At 38.1% G+C, this 16,580-nt stretch overlaps 1 protein-coding gene across 1 annotated transcript in view; it reads right to left on the bottom strand.

The window, feature by feature from the left end:
* Positions 1-16,580, bottom strand: part of RALYL (RALY RNA binding protein like) — an 821,247-nt gene that overhangs the window by 141,195 nt on the left and 663,472 nt on the right. The window contains exon 4 of the mRNA XM_053930450.2: positions 10,887-10,962. Within this exon, the coding sequence (XP_053786425.1) occupies positions 10,887-10,962 (76 nt within the window). The remainder of the gene's footprint in view (positions 1-10,886; positions 10,963-16,580) is intronic.

Here is a 16,580-nt window from a genome sequence, read left to right as displayed (position 1 = left end):
GGCTACAACAGGAAAAATCTAGCTTTTAAATCTCTCTTTCTTTTTTCTTATTTTGGTTATAGAATTCTCATGAAATAAAATGTGCATTAGGTATTGAAATTACAAAAATTTTCATCCATATTCTCCATGTTCAAAGACAATGAATGAGAGCTAATAGTTTGATCTCTATTTTTTCTCAGGATGTTTGTTTCACTTATTAAATAGTTTTGGTTGTCTATATAATATGTACTCTTTATATAATTATATGCTGTTCATATAATTTTTCTTTTTTTTTTTTGGTTACTCAAATCTTAAAACTTTCCCCATGTCAGAAGGGACACCTTATTTTAAATATTTAATCTAATAGAAGTGCCATATCCACTACTGTATGATATTTTGGTCATACTAGATTACTCACTATTACAAATAAAACTGCAAAGAACATCTGGAGGATACTTTCAATATTTTTTATGTTTTTAAAATAGGATTTTCTTAGATACATTTTCAAAAATGGAATTGCTTTTTGAAATAGAAAGATATGAGTATTTTCAGATCCTAGATAGAGTTTGAAAGAAAAAAAAAAAGGGGGTAATCTCAATAAAGAAGCAGCTGTCCCTTACTCTGTCCCTGTCTCTGGATTGAAAAGCCAACAGCAGAATCCCAGAATATTAGACATGGGAATACACTAAAGAGAGGCTTAGCTCTACTCTTTTGTGTCATTATGAGAAAGCTGGGCTTAAAAGAGGTTGGTTGCTTAAGAGAGGTTGGTCAAATAGCTGGCTTCCATATTGTGGATTCAGGTTTCCTGATTTCTAATTCAGCTCACTCTGATGACCACTGATATTTTCTGGGATCGAGTAGTTCTGTTAGATATTTTCCCAGAGAGAAGATGTTTCAAACAAATATTGAAGTGCAAGTGATGTAGCATCTAGTTTCACTCAGATAAGCCCCTTGTGTTTTTATCCAGTCTCACAGACATCCATGAACTCCACATCAACACTAGGGTTTGGAAGAAGATCCCTTACACTATGAGTATGCTGATTTTTAACACCACCAACAAGGATGAATTATCAATCATGTTATCATTTCAGTAAAAAGGAATTTTGAAAGTTTAATAGAATTAATTAATTTGTTCAAAAAACTCCATTTTGGGGAGAAGTATTCATCATGTATGGCTGACATAAACTGGTGAGACTTGGCTGCTTCTTTCTCCCTCATCTTTCTAGACTTTGAAAAGTGAGGCATTTTGCTTCCCTTTCACTACTTATAACTAAATCAGAAAATTACTCTTGCAAAGAAAACTAGTTTAAATAATTTTTATTAAAAATGTGTAAACTGTCATCTAATGAATATATTTAAAGCTACTCCCAAATAACAAATTTATAAACTTCACTTTTTAACTTGCTCATAATTAAAACTTCAAAAAAAAATCGTCCTAAAACTCAGTCTTTTCTCTTAGTTTAAGATTGTGGTCAGTATTTTCACACTTGAATTGACCCAGGAAATACAGTTTTATAAAGGTAATAGAACTAGTTCATTTTATAAAATAATGACTGTCTAGTTTCTCATTAATCCACTACATCCATCTGTAGGACAGGTATTCAATCCATCTTTTTTCCTCTCGCAATTTGCATGGCTCAGACATTCTTCTACATCATGACATGTTTCTTATTTCTGTTTTTCCCAGTTGTTAGAAGAGAAGCAGTCAGTGTGGCCATGAAGCATCCTCATGTTTGTGATAGCAACATGACAGGGAGCCAATGCTTCAGAGGAGCCATCAGTGAGGTAGCTCAAAACCTCACCCTCTGGGAAGGAGCTTAATAAAAGGAACTTCCCATCACTCCTTAAATACCAGTCCATGAAAAGTCCAGTCCTTAAATACCACTGTGCTTTTTAAAAAGTTCAGACAAAAACCTAAAAACTTAAAACTTAATACTCTCTTAGAAAAAAGGAAAGAGATTTCTTTCCTCTCCTTTTTTCTTTACTTTAGAAAGTTTGCATCGTGAAAACTTTATCCTGTCTTTGAAAAAAATATAAATCCTTCCAAAGATTAGATAGGCCTTCATGACCCAAGAATGTCTTTTCTTGAAAACCTGGAGGCCATCTCTGAAATGTGGGCATTGGGGAAGATAGCACACCATCTCCCAGTCTCTGTGGAAGAGCAGAGAGCAGGGGCCTGGCTTTGCTGGACCCCTGACTCAAAGTTGAAAAATCACTACCTGTACTAAAGATACAAGACATTAACTTTCCTCTGGATAGAGCCAGATGCCAATTGGTTAAAACAAGTGATCACCCCCATTACCAGGTGAGTCTATGATGAACTATGTGTGATAAACAGTGCTGTACAGTTCTCTGACTTTGAGGACTGGCTATTATTTACCTTGAGAACATGTGTGGACTGGGTTATATTTGTTTTCCTATATCAAGGTTGAAATTTCTTTCTGGTTTTTATTTTTATTTGTATTTTTCTTTTAATTGTTGTTCAAGTACAGTTGTCTCCATTTTCACCTCACCACATCCCCCACCCCACCCATCCCCACCTCCTACCTTTGAACCTACTCACTTTGGTTTTGCCCATGTGTCCTTTATACATGTTCCTTGATGGACCTTCCCCTATTTTCTCCCATTATCCCTCTCCTCCCTCCCCTCTGTTACAGTCAGTTTGTTCTTTATTTCAATGTTTCTGGTTATATTTGCATGCTAATACTTGGCATTAAGGAATTACACAATCCAGTCTCCTTTTACCACCACCATCTTCTTCTCATATTCAAGAAAGCATTCATGGATATTTGTGCATAAAAACATAACAGAAGACTGCAAATCAGTCATTCTTTAACCTAACAGAGAAGTATGTGCAACAGGTCTATTTTAATGGGTGTTATGTCAGCATTTCTTCAAATATTTTATTTATTGTTTTTTACCTCACATAATTTTTTATTATACTGTACTTTTTAAAAGCTATTTTTATTGATTATGCTATTATAGTTTCCCAATTTCTCCCCCTTTATCCCCCTTCTGCCCTGTACCACCCAACCCTCCAGCATTCCCCCCTTAGTTCATGTCCATGGGTTGTACATATAAGTTCTTAGAGTCCTCTGTTTCTTATACCATTTTTATCTCTTCTTGTCTATTTTATGCCTACTAATTATGCTTCTTCTTTCCTATACCTTTCCCCCCTATTTCTCCCCTCCCCCTCCCCACTGAAATCCCTCCAAGTGATGCCCATTTCTCTGATTCTGTTCCCATTCTGGTTGTTTGCTTAGTTTTTGTTTTCGTTGTTTTTCTTTTCTTTTAGTTTCATTTGTTGATAGTTTGAGTTTGTTGTCATTTTACTGTTCATATTTTTGATCTTCTTTTTCTTAAATAAGTCCCTTTAACATTTCATATAATAAGGGCTTGGTGATGATGAACTCCTTTAACTTGACCTTATCTGGGAAGCATTTTATCTGATCTTCTTTTCTAAATAATAGCTTTGCTGGATAGACTAATCTTGGATGTAGGTCCTTGCCTTTCATGACTTCAAATACTTCTTTCCAGCACCTTCTTGCCTACAAGGTTTCTTTTGAGAAATCAGCTGATAGCCTATGGTCACTCCTTTGTAGGTAACTCTCTCCTTTCCTCTTGCTTCTTTTAGGATTCTCCATTTATATTTAATCTCGGGTAACTTAATGATGATGCGACTTGGTGTGTTCCTCTTTGGGTCCAACTTCTTTGGGTCCAACTTCTTTGGGACTCTCTGAGCTTCCTGGACTTCCTGGAAGTCTATTTCCTTCTCCAGATTGGGGAAGTTTTCCTTCATTATTTGTTCAAATAAGTTTTCAATTTCTTGCTATTGTTCTTCTCCTTCTGGCACCCCTATAATTCAGATATTGGAATGTTTCAGGTTGTCCCAGAGGTTTGTAAGACTCTCTTCACTTTTTGAATTCTTGTTTCTTCACTTTGTTCTAGATGGATGTTTATTTTTTTCCTTTTGTTCCAAATTTTTGCTTTGACTCCTGGTTTCCTTCCTGTCACCATTGGTTCCCTGAATATTTTGCTTTATTTCAGTTTGTGTATCCTTCATTTGTTCTTCCATTTTTCGATCAAGCTCAATCATTTCTGTAAGAACTTTGATTACCAGGGCTTTAAATTCTCTATCACATAGGTTGGTTATCTCCTCATCATTTAGTTCTCTTTTTGAGGTTTTGCTCTGTTCTTTCATTTTGGCCATATTTCTTTGTCTTGGTGCAACTGATAAATTGTAAAGGGGCAGGGCCTTAGGTATTCACCAGGGCAGGGCAACCCTCTTTGTTGCCATGTGTTGCTGCCTGTTGGGGAGGGGCCAGAGAGGGAACTATGCAGCTCGCCTTCTAGGCTCTAGTCCACTTTCCTGGACTCTCAGATGAGACTGTGAGTTTCTCCCACTGTGGCAATCCCTGCCATAGTCCACAGTCAACTCTGAGTCTCAGTTTTGCCTTTCAGGCATCCCCGTCCACCTGGTCCACAGCCTTACTGGTCTGGTTGTTCTGGTTGATTTTTTCTTTAATTCCTTGGTTTTTGGAGTTCCATGCAGTTTAATTTGCTGGCACTTTTGGTTGGGTGGGGGAAACAAAAAAATAAATAGGACTACATCAAACTGAAAGTTTTGCACAGCAAAGGAAACCATTAACAAAATGAAAAGACAATCTACCAAATGGAAGAACATATTTGCCAATGATACATAAAATAAAGGGTTAATATCCAGAATATACAAAGAACTCAAGCAGTCTACTTTCAAATGACCATGGGTGTGTCAATGCTGAGGCTCGTGTCCATTTCAGAAGGACAGGATGTAGTGCAGGGACAGGAGCAACATTTCCTTTATGTCCTCGCACTCCATTTAAAACTAGAGTCTTTCCCTGGATTTCTTTCTGAGTGGGCCTACCTGACTGGGTGGGTGAAATGAAGCTTTTACCAGTGCAGGGGGAGATGTTGAAAGAGAAAGTATAAAGCTTCTGAAAGCAAATGGGTATTATCCTTGACATTATAAAAGGAGACAGAAAGTACTTAAAGTAATCAACAAGTAATTGGTAAACATTTCTCAGCACACACAACAAGTCGATGCAGCAGAGTTGTCCAGGAGACTTTTCTTCCATATTGATTTTTGCTATTTAGCATTAGCTGAAATTAGCTCCTATTACTTTCATTTCCATTCATTACTTTCATTTCCATTCAAGGTTGTAGGGGGTGTTTCGGGTCCCCCGAGGGTCTCCTTTCCTGTGATGTGAAAGAATCACCAGGGAAGGTGATAACAAGACTTATGAAGATCAAGTGTCAAATCACCAGAATTTGCTGCATAGTCACCTTGCTTGGCCCATGTTCTGAAAGTTTTTTGATCAGTGAAATTCCTATAACATAACCCTACTTATGGCTACTACCACCAATTGTGGTGACCTTAAAATGATGATACTATAGCTTATCTTGTGACAATCTTGATTCCCGGGGTCACCTTTGTTGGGTGGGAAGGTTGCTATGAAAAGCATCTATAGAACATCATAGACCACATTTGGGAATGATCCTGAGTAATATCCATGCAATGAGTGGGGTAAAGTGCTATGTTTTCTATGTCTTTCTGAGATAGTATGCCTACACTTAGGTGAAAGAAAACCTGATCTTGTTCAGCTCTGATAAATTGTCAGCTTTTCTCAAATCAGGGAAGAAAGGTCTGTCTCCTCTACAAGCAGAAGTGAAACCATCACATAATTCTTCTCATTCAGCAATGTTTTAGCACTAATTAGAACTTGACATGCCAGTAAACTCACTTTCTGGGGGAGCATCATTATTTTGGAACACCACAGACATAGTATGATGGATCCAGCACATTTAAAGCAGCCAGTTATTAAAAGTTACAATCTTATCTCCAGAGAATGTATTTGCTGTTCACCACTAAGATGAGGTCCAATATTTATAGAATGTTCACAAATGACTAATTATCTTTCCTATACAAATGGCCTCTGTGCATACTCTGGGGTGCCCTCCCCTTTGTCTGCTGAGTGACTGCCTGAGTGTTCAGAAGCCAGCTCAAATGTCTTCCAGCCTTCCCACCCCCTTCTCTGTTGGCAGAATCAGTGCTGCTGTCATTTGTTTTCTTACAGCACTGCATGAATTTATGTTCATTGATGTACCTTATTTATATGTACAACATCTGTCCAGAAAGTATCCAGTCATGTACTATAAAAAATAGGAACATTAAAGAAGATACAAGATATAAGAAACATTGTACATAGGATGATGATGACTCAGTCCTCTTCAAAGTAGGCACCTTGGAACTTCACATGATTCTCCCAGCATCTCTTCCACTGTTCAAAACACTCTGCAAAATCGTTTGTTGGAATCTCCATCAGCTGCCCCATTGTATTGTCTTGAATCTCACCAATGGTCTGAAATCTCTTCTCTTTCAAATGTGATTTTAGTTTTGGGAAAAGCCAGAAGTTGCAGGGTGCCAAATTTGTAGTGTAGGGGGTTGAATCACTTGGGTCGCCAATCTTTGTTGATTGCAACCTGCACACATTTAACATTCTCAGGTGTCCAGCTTGTTGCATGACTTCCAGAACGTGGACCACTTTCCACAGATCCTTGACCATCTTTGAGGTATTTATGCCACACTTTTATTTGTGCTGCACTCATTGCATTGTCCCTGAAAACCTTCTGAATCATCTCAACAATTTCTGCAGAGGAATGGTCAGGCTTAAAGCAAAATTTGATGCAGATTCATTGCTCTACTTGCTCAGTCATTTTGAATGTGATGGCCATACAGTACACATGCTCACTCAATGGCATCTACCACCCCCACTGACTAGTACAGAGAAGCCATCATTGTTCACAAATGTGCATTCCAGTCCACTCTTCTTGGCTGCCAAGTTACATCAATGTCCCCTAAATTGTTCTTGTTTTCTTAACAATGGCTGGTCTTTTTCTGTACAGACCTCATATACCTAATTCATGTATAAGACAAGAAATATTTTACAGTTGCACTATGTCTTAAAAACATTTTATGTCTTTGTTGGGAACTGCCCTGCCTGCTTTTAGAAGCTATAACCCCCCATGGCTAAGGCTGAGTAAAAAGACCTTGGGACCTTAAGCCACTAAGGAAACAAAGCTTATCTCCCTGGCAGAGATGCTGCTTCTGCCCACTTTACTTCACCCTGCTTGGCCCTGAGCCTGACCAGTTAGCCAATGAAGGGTAAGATTCCTCAAGGGAAGGATGACCTAAGACAGGCATGGTCACAAAGAGGCCCTCAGGGAAGGACTTGGGGGGCTTTGGAAAAAGAGGGTGATGGACCCTCGCTTCTCGGCTTTGACATAGCCTGAGTCCTCATTCTGTTTGCAGGAAGTCTCCTAATCTCTTGGCTGCCTTACTTCTCCTGCCTGACTTAAGCCTGAAACAATGACAGAGGGTGGTGCAGTCCTGTGCTGGAAAGGGCGGATTCCCTGGAAAGGGCAATCAGGCCTAAGAAAGAATGCATAAAACCCTGTGAAACCTGCTTTGCTAAGAATGTCCTCCATTTTCTGATAAGGGTCCAAGCCTGAAATGAGTTTGTTTCCCAAAGTTTTATAGCCTTTTAGCTAACTGACCCTGACTTAGAATAAGGCCTCAGAGTTCTTTGTCTGTTATCTATTGTTTGATCCTTACTGTCTGACAATGACTGATGAGCTTTACCTGTATTCCTGTGCAAATTGAACCCAATAAAAGCCTGTTGAGGAAAAGGCTCTTGGCCCTTCTTCTTTGAGAGATTAGCCAACTTTCCTCCCCAAGCAGATCATTTCTTTGTAGACTTATTCTCATCCATGACAGCTGGAGGGCGAGGGGGGGTGGCGGGTGGCTGTGGGCAGAGCCCCTCCACATGTCTTCTCTGTATTAATTTAGCACATGGAAAGTGCTTAGGACAGACCCTCGAGCTAAATCAAAAGCTTGATTACTAGAAGTAACAAGGCAAGTGATGTCTCAGGGGATATTCCATGTCGATACTGCTTTGTGGTTGATGATGGTGAGGAAATGGACATAGGTGGAGAGGAAAGTCTGATGGCAAACCATTTGTATCCCCAACTGAGCAAATGGATGCAGAGACATAAATCCGAGGTTGCCTATAACCATAAAAATTATTTAGTCTTATTTCATTATCTTCTCTTTTTGCCCTCTGCGACCTGGGCACTTTTCTGTGCCAAGAAAATCAGCTACCACAGTGCCCAGACTATAAGAAACATGCAATAAATATGTCTGGTATGAATGAACAAGGCATACATACAGGACATGAGTGAATGAATGAACAAATGACATCATTCCAGCCCTTTCACTTTATAGGTAAAACAGACCCAAGATGCAAAGAACAGGAAAGCAGAAAGCACCTCTCTTCAACTGCTTCCACCTTCACATTCCCTACACTGAGTTTCACCCTACCAAGAAAATTATACAAATATTATGTTAGATAAAGAACTTGAAGCTCAAACCTGTGCTCTGTGGTCACACAAATAGATGGTAACACATGTTCTTATGTGACATACAATGTTGTCATGGACAGAAATGTAACTGATTAATTATTTTGGTGGTCAGGAATCTCTGCTTTTCATAACTGGTGCTGTTTAGATGATAGCAGGTGAGGAGATAGCTGTAAGCTAGTGGCAAGATCACCAGACTTGAAGGCTGCCCACCAGAGTTCAGTTCCTGATCTTGTTACTTGACTCCAGGTAAATCCTTTCTTTTCTTGGAAGCTTACTTTTCTCATCTGTAAAGCCAGGCACATAACACCAACCTGGAGTTTGGTGGTGAACAGATGAATAATGACTATGGAAACACAGTTGATTTACATAAAAATGAGATATTGTTCTTATTAAGTTCATGTAAGGATGAGAAAGCATGAGTGAAAGGCTTTCTCAGAGGCACTCTCCCTTCTTTGTTCTTTTGTTTCTGGTTGGCAGTTTCAGTGCATCTCAGCATTTGTGTAAATAGATAAAAAGAGCTTTAATACATATTTCCCCACTATTGTGGTTTGTGTTCAATACATCAGATTGAAATGAACTTCTGCTTCTAATTCTTTTGAATTCACAATTCAACAAAACTTAGTAATAGAGAAATAAGTTACAAAGATATTTATTTCTTTTCATAAGCATCTATATAAGAAAATCAAATTACTCTAACAACAGGGAAAATGGGAAAATTAACATCATTGCATGGATGGTGGTAACTCTTTGATAGGAAAGAAAGCCATTGATTGTTTTTTTAATAACTTAAATATTGGCCTTTCAAATGTTCTGCATTAGATGCAGCTCTGTGCATCTATTTTTAAATGAATCTGATCAGAAAAAGAATGTCCATTTCTCAGCTGTATAAACATTTCCTTTGGTTGGTGACTTTACCTCCTGCCTTTCATGGCAATACTGCCCTATGACCAATTATCAACATTTGTTAATTCCTGTTGCTTTCCATTTTATGTTAAAAAAAAACTCAGTTAAAATTAAATAAATTTACACAAATAAAGTAATAAGATCAACTAAGATACATTTCCAAAATACCTTTCAAGATTTCTGATGGTCATTCATTAGAGAGCATTGGGGTATCAAGCATGAATAGAATCTCAGAAGTCACCTAGTTCTGACCCTTTTGTTTTATATGGTTTGGGAAATGAGGCTGTAAGTGGCTGACAAAAAAAAAAAGAAATGCTGGTTTTCAGAGAACAGGATACAGCTCCAAGCTATCTTTTGAGCACATTATATTGTATCAGTTGTGATCACACATAATCAATTATGACATGTATAACTCAATTCACCTTTATCCAAATGATATCAGGGGAAAAGGGCCCTTGTTCAACCCTTGCATTAGCTCGTTGGATGTGGGCAATGATAGAGTGAAGATATGAATCTGGGAGAGGCCCAAATCAATTGGATGATAGGAGATCTTAATAGCCCAGGACAGTTGACTACATCTAGCAGGGAATTTAGTAGAGAGAGATGCAAATCAGTACTTACAGCACAGAAACCAATGGAAAATGTACATGAACTGGGGCACACAGCTTAATAGTAAGTAGAACATGACTTTTTTCAAAACGGTTGTTTTAAAAAAAACAAAAGTACCAAGAATTTATTTTTGTTTTCTTCCCCAAATTGACCAAATTTTATTTAATTTGAGAAAGGTATGCACAGAACAATAAAGATGCTAAATACAGTGTAATCTATCCAGCTGGTATTGAGATTATAAGTTTAGGCACTGATAAATAGAAGGGGAAAATAGGGGAAAAGACCAGAATTTTAAATTGACTCAAACCAATGAATATTAGGAAACATTAAAGGAATCAAAGCTCTCTCTCTGGAGAAGTGAAATACTGTATTTTTGTTAGGGGGAAATGGAAGTGCAAAGAACCTGTACTCTGTCACAAAAGAGGCTGATGACCAGGTGGATAGAATTCAGGGAGTGTTTTGGAAAGCATGAGTCAATACTGGTGCCATCATTTCCCAATGGTATGACCAGGGGAATCTCTCAGAAACCATACATCAGCTTCTTGATCTCTAAGATGAGAGTTGCAATATCTATATTACAACATTGCTGTGAATATTAGATTAAACAAACAACTCGTGTGAAACTACAGTACATGGCATGTGATAGTCAACAAATACTGACATTCCCCCTACCTGTCAGGTAGTCATGGGAGATTTTTATTAGATTTTATTAACAAAATATCTTGTAGAATTTTAAGTGATAAGAAGGTTAGGCATCCAAGATCCCAGCCAATGCTGTGTGATGTATTTTTGTGTTGACAACCAACATTTTGTTGTAGTTTATGCCAGTAAAGATTGCTCCTTTTTTGATTCCTTATAGGTTATATGTATTGCCTTTTAAAGTTGGCCCACATTTTCACTACTACATATTATAACATAGTACTTATTTACTTACTCACCTATAAAGTGCAGAAAGGGGCCTCTTGTTTCCGGGTTTTGGTCTGTAGGGTTTGGGTTCTCCTGCCATGTTGATATCTGGAAGCATAAAATAAAATATCATGGGTTAGGAAAATATGAAACCATTTGATGAAAGTAAACCATGAAGTTTGATTTTTTCTTCCTGCTATTTGTTACAATGTAGTCATGGTCAGAAATGTTATATGTCATTCATTCATTCAACAAGTATTTATTGAGCAACTACTCTAGGCTAGGCACTATTTGAGTTACATTATGTACTGAGCAGGTTAGATCCACAGCCTTGTAGAAGACATCTTCTACAGGGGAAAACAGATTTGTAGGTAACAGACATAATAATTACAAATAATATATAACATATTGGAAGATTATAAGTAGTTTTAAAAAAGAAAACATTGAACAAGGTAAGGGAATGAGGAATGCTAACTAAAAGTGAAGAGGGACAGTAAGAGGAGAAAGAAGAGAGAGGGGAGATAGAGAAACACATCCTTTGCTACAGGAACTAAAACTCTGATAAGTTATTAGGCTAAAACAGGAAGCTTAAACACATGACAAAAGAGTATTTGCATACAATTGACCAATATCAATCTTTAAAATATGTGTAAAACGTAAGAAACTGGAAAGTTGAGAGACAAAAGTTGGGGAAATGACATAAACCACTAGATTTAATACAGTTAACATTTTCAAAGGATGATAAAAAGGAAAATCTAAAGGAGACAAACTTAAAGAAATTTTTTTCCCATTTAGTGACTTTAATTTCTTTTTTAAAATATATTTATTGATTATGCTATTACAGTTGTCCCATTCTCCCCCTCACTCCACTCCATCCCGCCCACCCCCCTCCCTCCCACATTCCCCCCTATAGTTCATGTCCATGGGTCATACATATAAGTTCTTTGGCTTCTACATTTCCTATACTATTCTTACCCTCCCCCTGTCTATTTTCTACCTACCATTTATGCTACTTATTCTCTGTACCTTTCCCCCCTCTCTCCCCCTCCCAATCCCCTATTGATAACCCTCCATGTGATCTCCATTTCTGTGGTTCTGTTCTGTTCTAGTTGTTGGCTTAGTTTGCTTTTGTTTTTGTTTTAGGTGTGGTTAATAACTGTGAGTTTGCTGTCATTTTTACTGTTCATATTTTTTATCTTCTTTTTCTTAGATAAGTACCTTTAACATGTCATATAATAAGGGCTTGGTGATGATGAACTCCTTGAACTTGACCTTATCTGAGAAGCACTTTATCTTCCCTTCCATTCTAAATGATAGTTTTGCTGGATACAGTAATCTTGAATGTAGGTCCTTGCCTTTCATGATTTCAAATGGTTCTTTCCAGCCCCTTCTTGCCTGTAAGATCTCTTTGGAGAAATCAGCTGACAGTCTTATGGGAACTGCTTTGTAGGTAACTGTGTCCTTATCCCTTGCTGCTTCTAACATTCTCTCCTTCTGTTTCATCTTAGGTAATGTAATTATGATGTGCCTTGGTGTGTTCCTCCTTGGGTCTAGCTTCTTTGGGACTCTCTGAGCTTCCTGGACTTCCTGGAAGTTTATTTCCTTTGCCAGATAAGGGAAGTTTTCCTTCATTATTTGTTCAAGTAAGTTTTCAATTTTTTGCTCTTCCTCTTCTCCTCCTGGTACCTCTATAATTCGGATGTTGGAACATTTCAAGATGTCCTGGAGGTTTCTAAGCCTTTCCTCAATTTTCTGAATTCTTGTTTCTTCATTCTTTTCTGGTTGGATGTTTCTTTCTTCCTTCTGGTCCACACCATTGATTTGAGTCCCAGTTTCTTTCGCATCACTATTGGTTCCCAGTACTTTTTTCTTTGTTTGTCTTAGCATAGCCTTCCCTTTTTCATCTAATTTGTGACCTAATTCAACCAGTTCTGTGAGCATCCTAATTACCAGTGTTTTGAACTGTGCATCTGATAGGTTGGCTATCTCTTCGTTGCTTAGTAGTATTTTTGGGGGGGCTTTGATCTGTTCTTTCATTTGGGCCATTTTTTTTGTCTTGGTGCTCCTGTTACATAAAGGGGCGGAGCCTTAGGTGTCCACCAGGGTGGGGTAATGATCCTCATTGTGCTGGGATGCTGTATGTGGGGGAGGGGTCTGATAGGGAGCAATGGCGCTTGCTCCACTCTGCCGGTTTTTAGTCACTCCCTCTGCTACCCACAATCAATTTGGGCCCTTATGGTACTGCTTCCCTGGCGGGTGGATTTGTATACCTTATAGGTGGGTCTCTGAAGCGAACTCTCCTTTGAGGCTGGAAATTTCTCCAGCTTCTGCCTCAACCCCCACAGGTGTTTTCAATCAGAGGTTTGAGGCTTTATTTCCCTGAGCTGGAGCCCTGGGTGTCATGCTCTGTTTTGCTCCCCCGCTGTTCTTCCCGGTTTATCTAAGTGCAAATCTGGGGCTGCAGGGTCCACCAGCCACCACCTTGTGGGGTCTGCCAGCTGCAGCCTGGCCTGCTGCATCTCACAATCAGCCACCTCTCTGGGTCCACCAGCTGCTGCTTTGCCGTGAGTCCTCACCACCTGGCTGCTCATCTCTGCCCTTCCTACAGGTCTGGATGAATGTTTCTTCTTTATCTCCTTGGTTGTCGGACTTCCATACAGTTTGATTTTCTGTCAGTTCTGGTTGTTTTTTGTTTTTAAATTGTTGTTGTCCTTCTTTTGGTTGTGGGAGGAGGCACAGTGTGTCTACCTATGCCTCCATCTTGGCCGTTAAAGAAAAATTTGAAAGAAGTGAGGGACATTATTTTACAAGAAAAGAAAGAGAAGACTTCTATTTCTTGTGGAGTGGACTCAATACACTGTATTAAGGATGGTTGAGCTACCCTTAGTGAAGATAACCAAAGTTTGCAGATAAAATATAATGTATTTCTTTTTTAAAAGCTAGCAAGAAATGTGCTTACAAACATTGAATGTTGTTCAAATGCATAATTTCCCTTTGAGTGTGTGGAAATTTATTCTAAAATATGCAAATTAATATGTTCCATACTGCTTTACTGGCCATCATCCGAAATCTGATTGTAGTGGGCAGGGATGAGGGTGAAAGGGGTTGATTGTGGTCAAAAGACAAGGGACAGCAGGCAGGGAGCTCAGTTAATCAGTGAACATAAAGTCTTGCCAAGGATATGATGAAGGAGCATTTCCTTTATATTGAACTTTGTAAAGACAAAATTTAATTGTGTCTTGAGAATGACCCAGTTTCTGTAGAAGACAAAGCTTGGGTTGTCATGTCTCAAGAGCTGTTGGCCATAAAAATGAAGTAAATGGCCTCTTAACAGTATACTGTGTGGTTGGTGACAGAGAGATCACTGAGGCTTTCTTCCCTGAGTGCCCTGGCAATCTGTAAATGACTCACAGGTGAGGCAAGAAGGATGACCAAAGTTCCATTTTATGCCACTCTGATAAGATAAAGCAGGGGTGTCGAATGCATTTTCACCAAGGGCCATATCAGCCTTGTGGTTGCCTTCAAAGGGCAGAAATAATTTTAAGACAGTATAAATGTAACTACCCCTTAACTGTTAAGGAGTTGAAATTGCATTTGGCCCTTTGAAAGCAACTGTGAGGCTGATGTGGCCCCTGGTAAAAATGAGTTTGACACCCCTGAGATAGGGTCTTTGGAACAGAATGTTAAGGTACAGAAATTAAGGTGTCATTTCTTAAATTGTTGAGTTTTCAAACAGATTAATACCAAAATACTAATATTTAGAAATCTGATAGTATCCTCAAGAAAGGATGTGGGTTAAATCATTCTCCACAAATTCTTTTGAGATAGTCCATAAAATTCTAGTTGCATTCTTATGTGTTATGCAGAAGCATCTCTGGAAGTATACCAAGCTAATAGACTCTAGTCTCTGAGTATTAGAATCACATTTTTGAAGAGAAGGTTGGTAAAACTGGGTAAGCACCATTAAAAGCAGTCTCTTGAAGAGTTTCTATTTGGGTTCACCTGTGTGGAGAAACTGCCCGGACCCCTTTCCAGGCACAAGGACAAAGCAGGGGAAGCTAAAGCTTTGCCCATGTTCAGGTGATGACTGGACACAGCAGACTTCCACATGGAGGGAGGAGGGGCATGTGACTTTATGAGTCTATGAATGGACCAACTGAGAAGCTTATAGAATGGAACTTATATCTATTTTGAGGTTCCAATATTTCAAGTTAGCATGAAAAAATACATGGAAAAGATAAAATTTAATCTAAGATTATTCTTCTAATATTAAACCTCAGATTCAAACATTTGAAAAATATTTTGTTGGGGTAGGTAGAAGAGGGTAAAGGGGAGATAAATGGTGATAGAAGAAGACTTGATCTGGGGGAATGAATATACAATATAATATACAGATGATGTATTATACAATTGTATACCCCCAAACTATATAATTTTATTAACTAGCATCACCCCAATAAATTGAATAAAAAAGTAAAAAAAAATTCTGTTGGGCTACCAACTATATCTTTTCACAGTGAATTACTTAAAATATATTAAATGTTCTAAAAATTTTAATGAGTTTTCTTTTCTTCTTCAAACTAAATAGGCAATATTAATGTACCATGACAGAAATAACTAGAAAGTTATAGACTGGAAGAAATCAATAAACTGCACTTCTTAGGATTTGAGGTACATGAGACACAGCAGAGGGGAGTCAGGTGCTTTTGCAAAGTGTCATCTTCAGGAATGATAGCCAACATGTGGAAATATGTTTACATGGCTAATCTAGGTAGCATACTACTAGGATTGATAGAGCATTCCATTGTTTTATGCTTTGACTCGGGAATATACCTCCAAATGTACACCCAAGCAGGTGAGACTCTCCTCTCCGCTCCCCCATTTCACTTATTCTATTGTTCCAATGGCCCAATGGCACTACCTTGACTGTTCCTTTGACTTGGGACTTCTACAGGGAAGTCATAATTTCACTCCACTTCTTATGACCTTCAGTCTCCTCCCAAGTGTTGTTTGTCCAGCAGGTACTCAATGAGTCTTTTAGTCAACTCAGACTAGCAGGTGAATCCTTGCATGGCTTGTTGTGAGTCTAGGCAGACACACTTAGTCAGCACTTTCCTAGTGTGGTATTTATCTGAACAATGTTTGGAAGATGCTATTAGGTATGTTAACAAGCAAATAAATTGTGATAAAACAAATTTGTTAAAAATGTCATAAAATGTCTCTTTCTTGGATAGTTGTAATGAATATTAAAGCATAAGATTCTGGAAAAAGAACCATTCAGTTATCTTTCACTCAAATGTTTTTATATATTTGTGAACATAGAGCTATTTTTGGACAACACCCCTATTAAATATCCAGCCAAAGAGAGTGACCCTGGAACACTGGTTTATGAGACACCTTGAAATATATAAAAAATATTTTACATTTATTTCTTTGCCAAGTATTCAATCTGGAATGTCCTCATTTAAAAAGTCAATTTAGTCTTTTAAACCACCTATTTATTTACACTGTTACAATAAATGAGCACTTGCTATCCACCTCTACCACTTGTGGTCCCTGCAGGCATCTGTCCTGTCTAGAGCAATTTGACCTTGATATCAAAGTAATGTCTACGTCATAGAATAATAAAGCATCCATATTACCAATGTGATTTTATAGATGCACAAAAAAATTAAAAGAAAAAAATTTTCTAAAGGAATTAGTGAAAAGAAATATTGTTATTCTTG

The sequence above is a fragment of the Desmodus rotundus genome, chromosome 8 (genome assembly GCF_022682495.2).
Source record: "Desmodus rotundus isolate HL8 chromosome 8, HLdesRot8A.1, whole genome shotgun sequence".
Lineage (NCBI taxonomy): Eukaryota > Metazoa > Chordata > Mammalia > Chiroptera > Phyllostomidae > Desmodus > Desmodus rotundus.
This window is presented reverse-complemented; position numbering and strand designations above follow the sequence as displayed.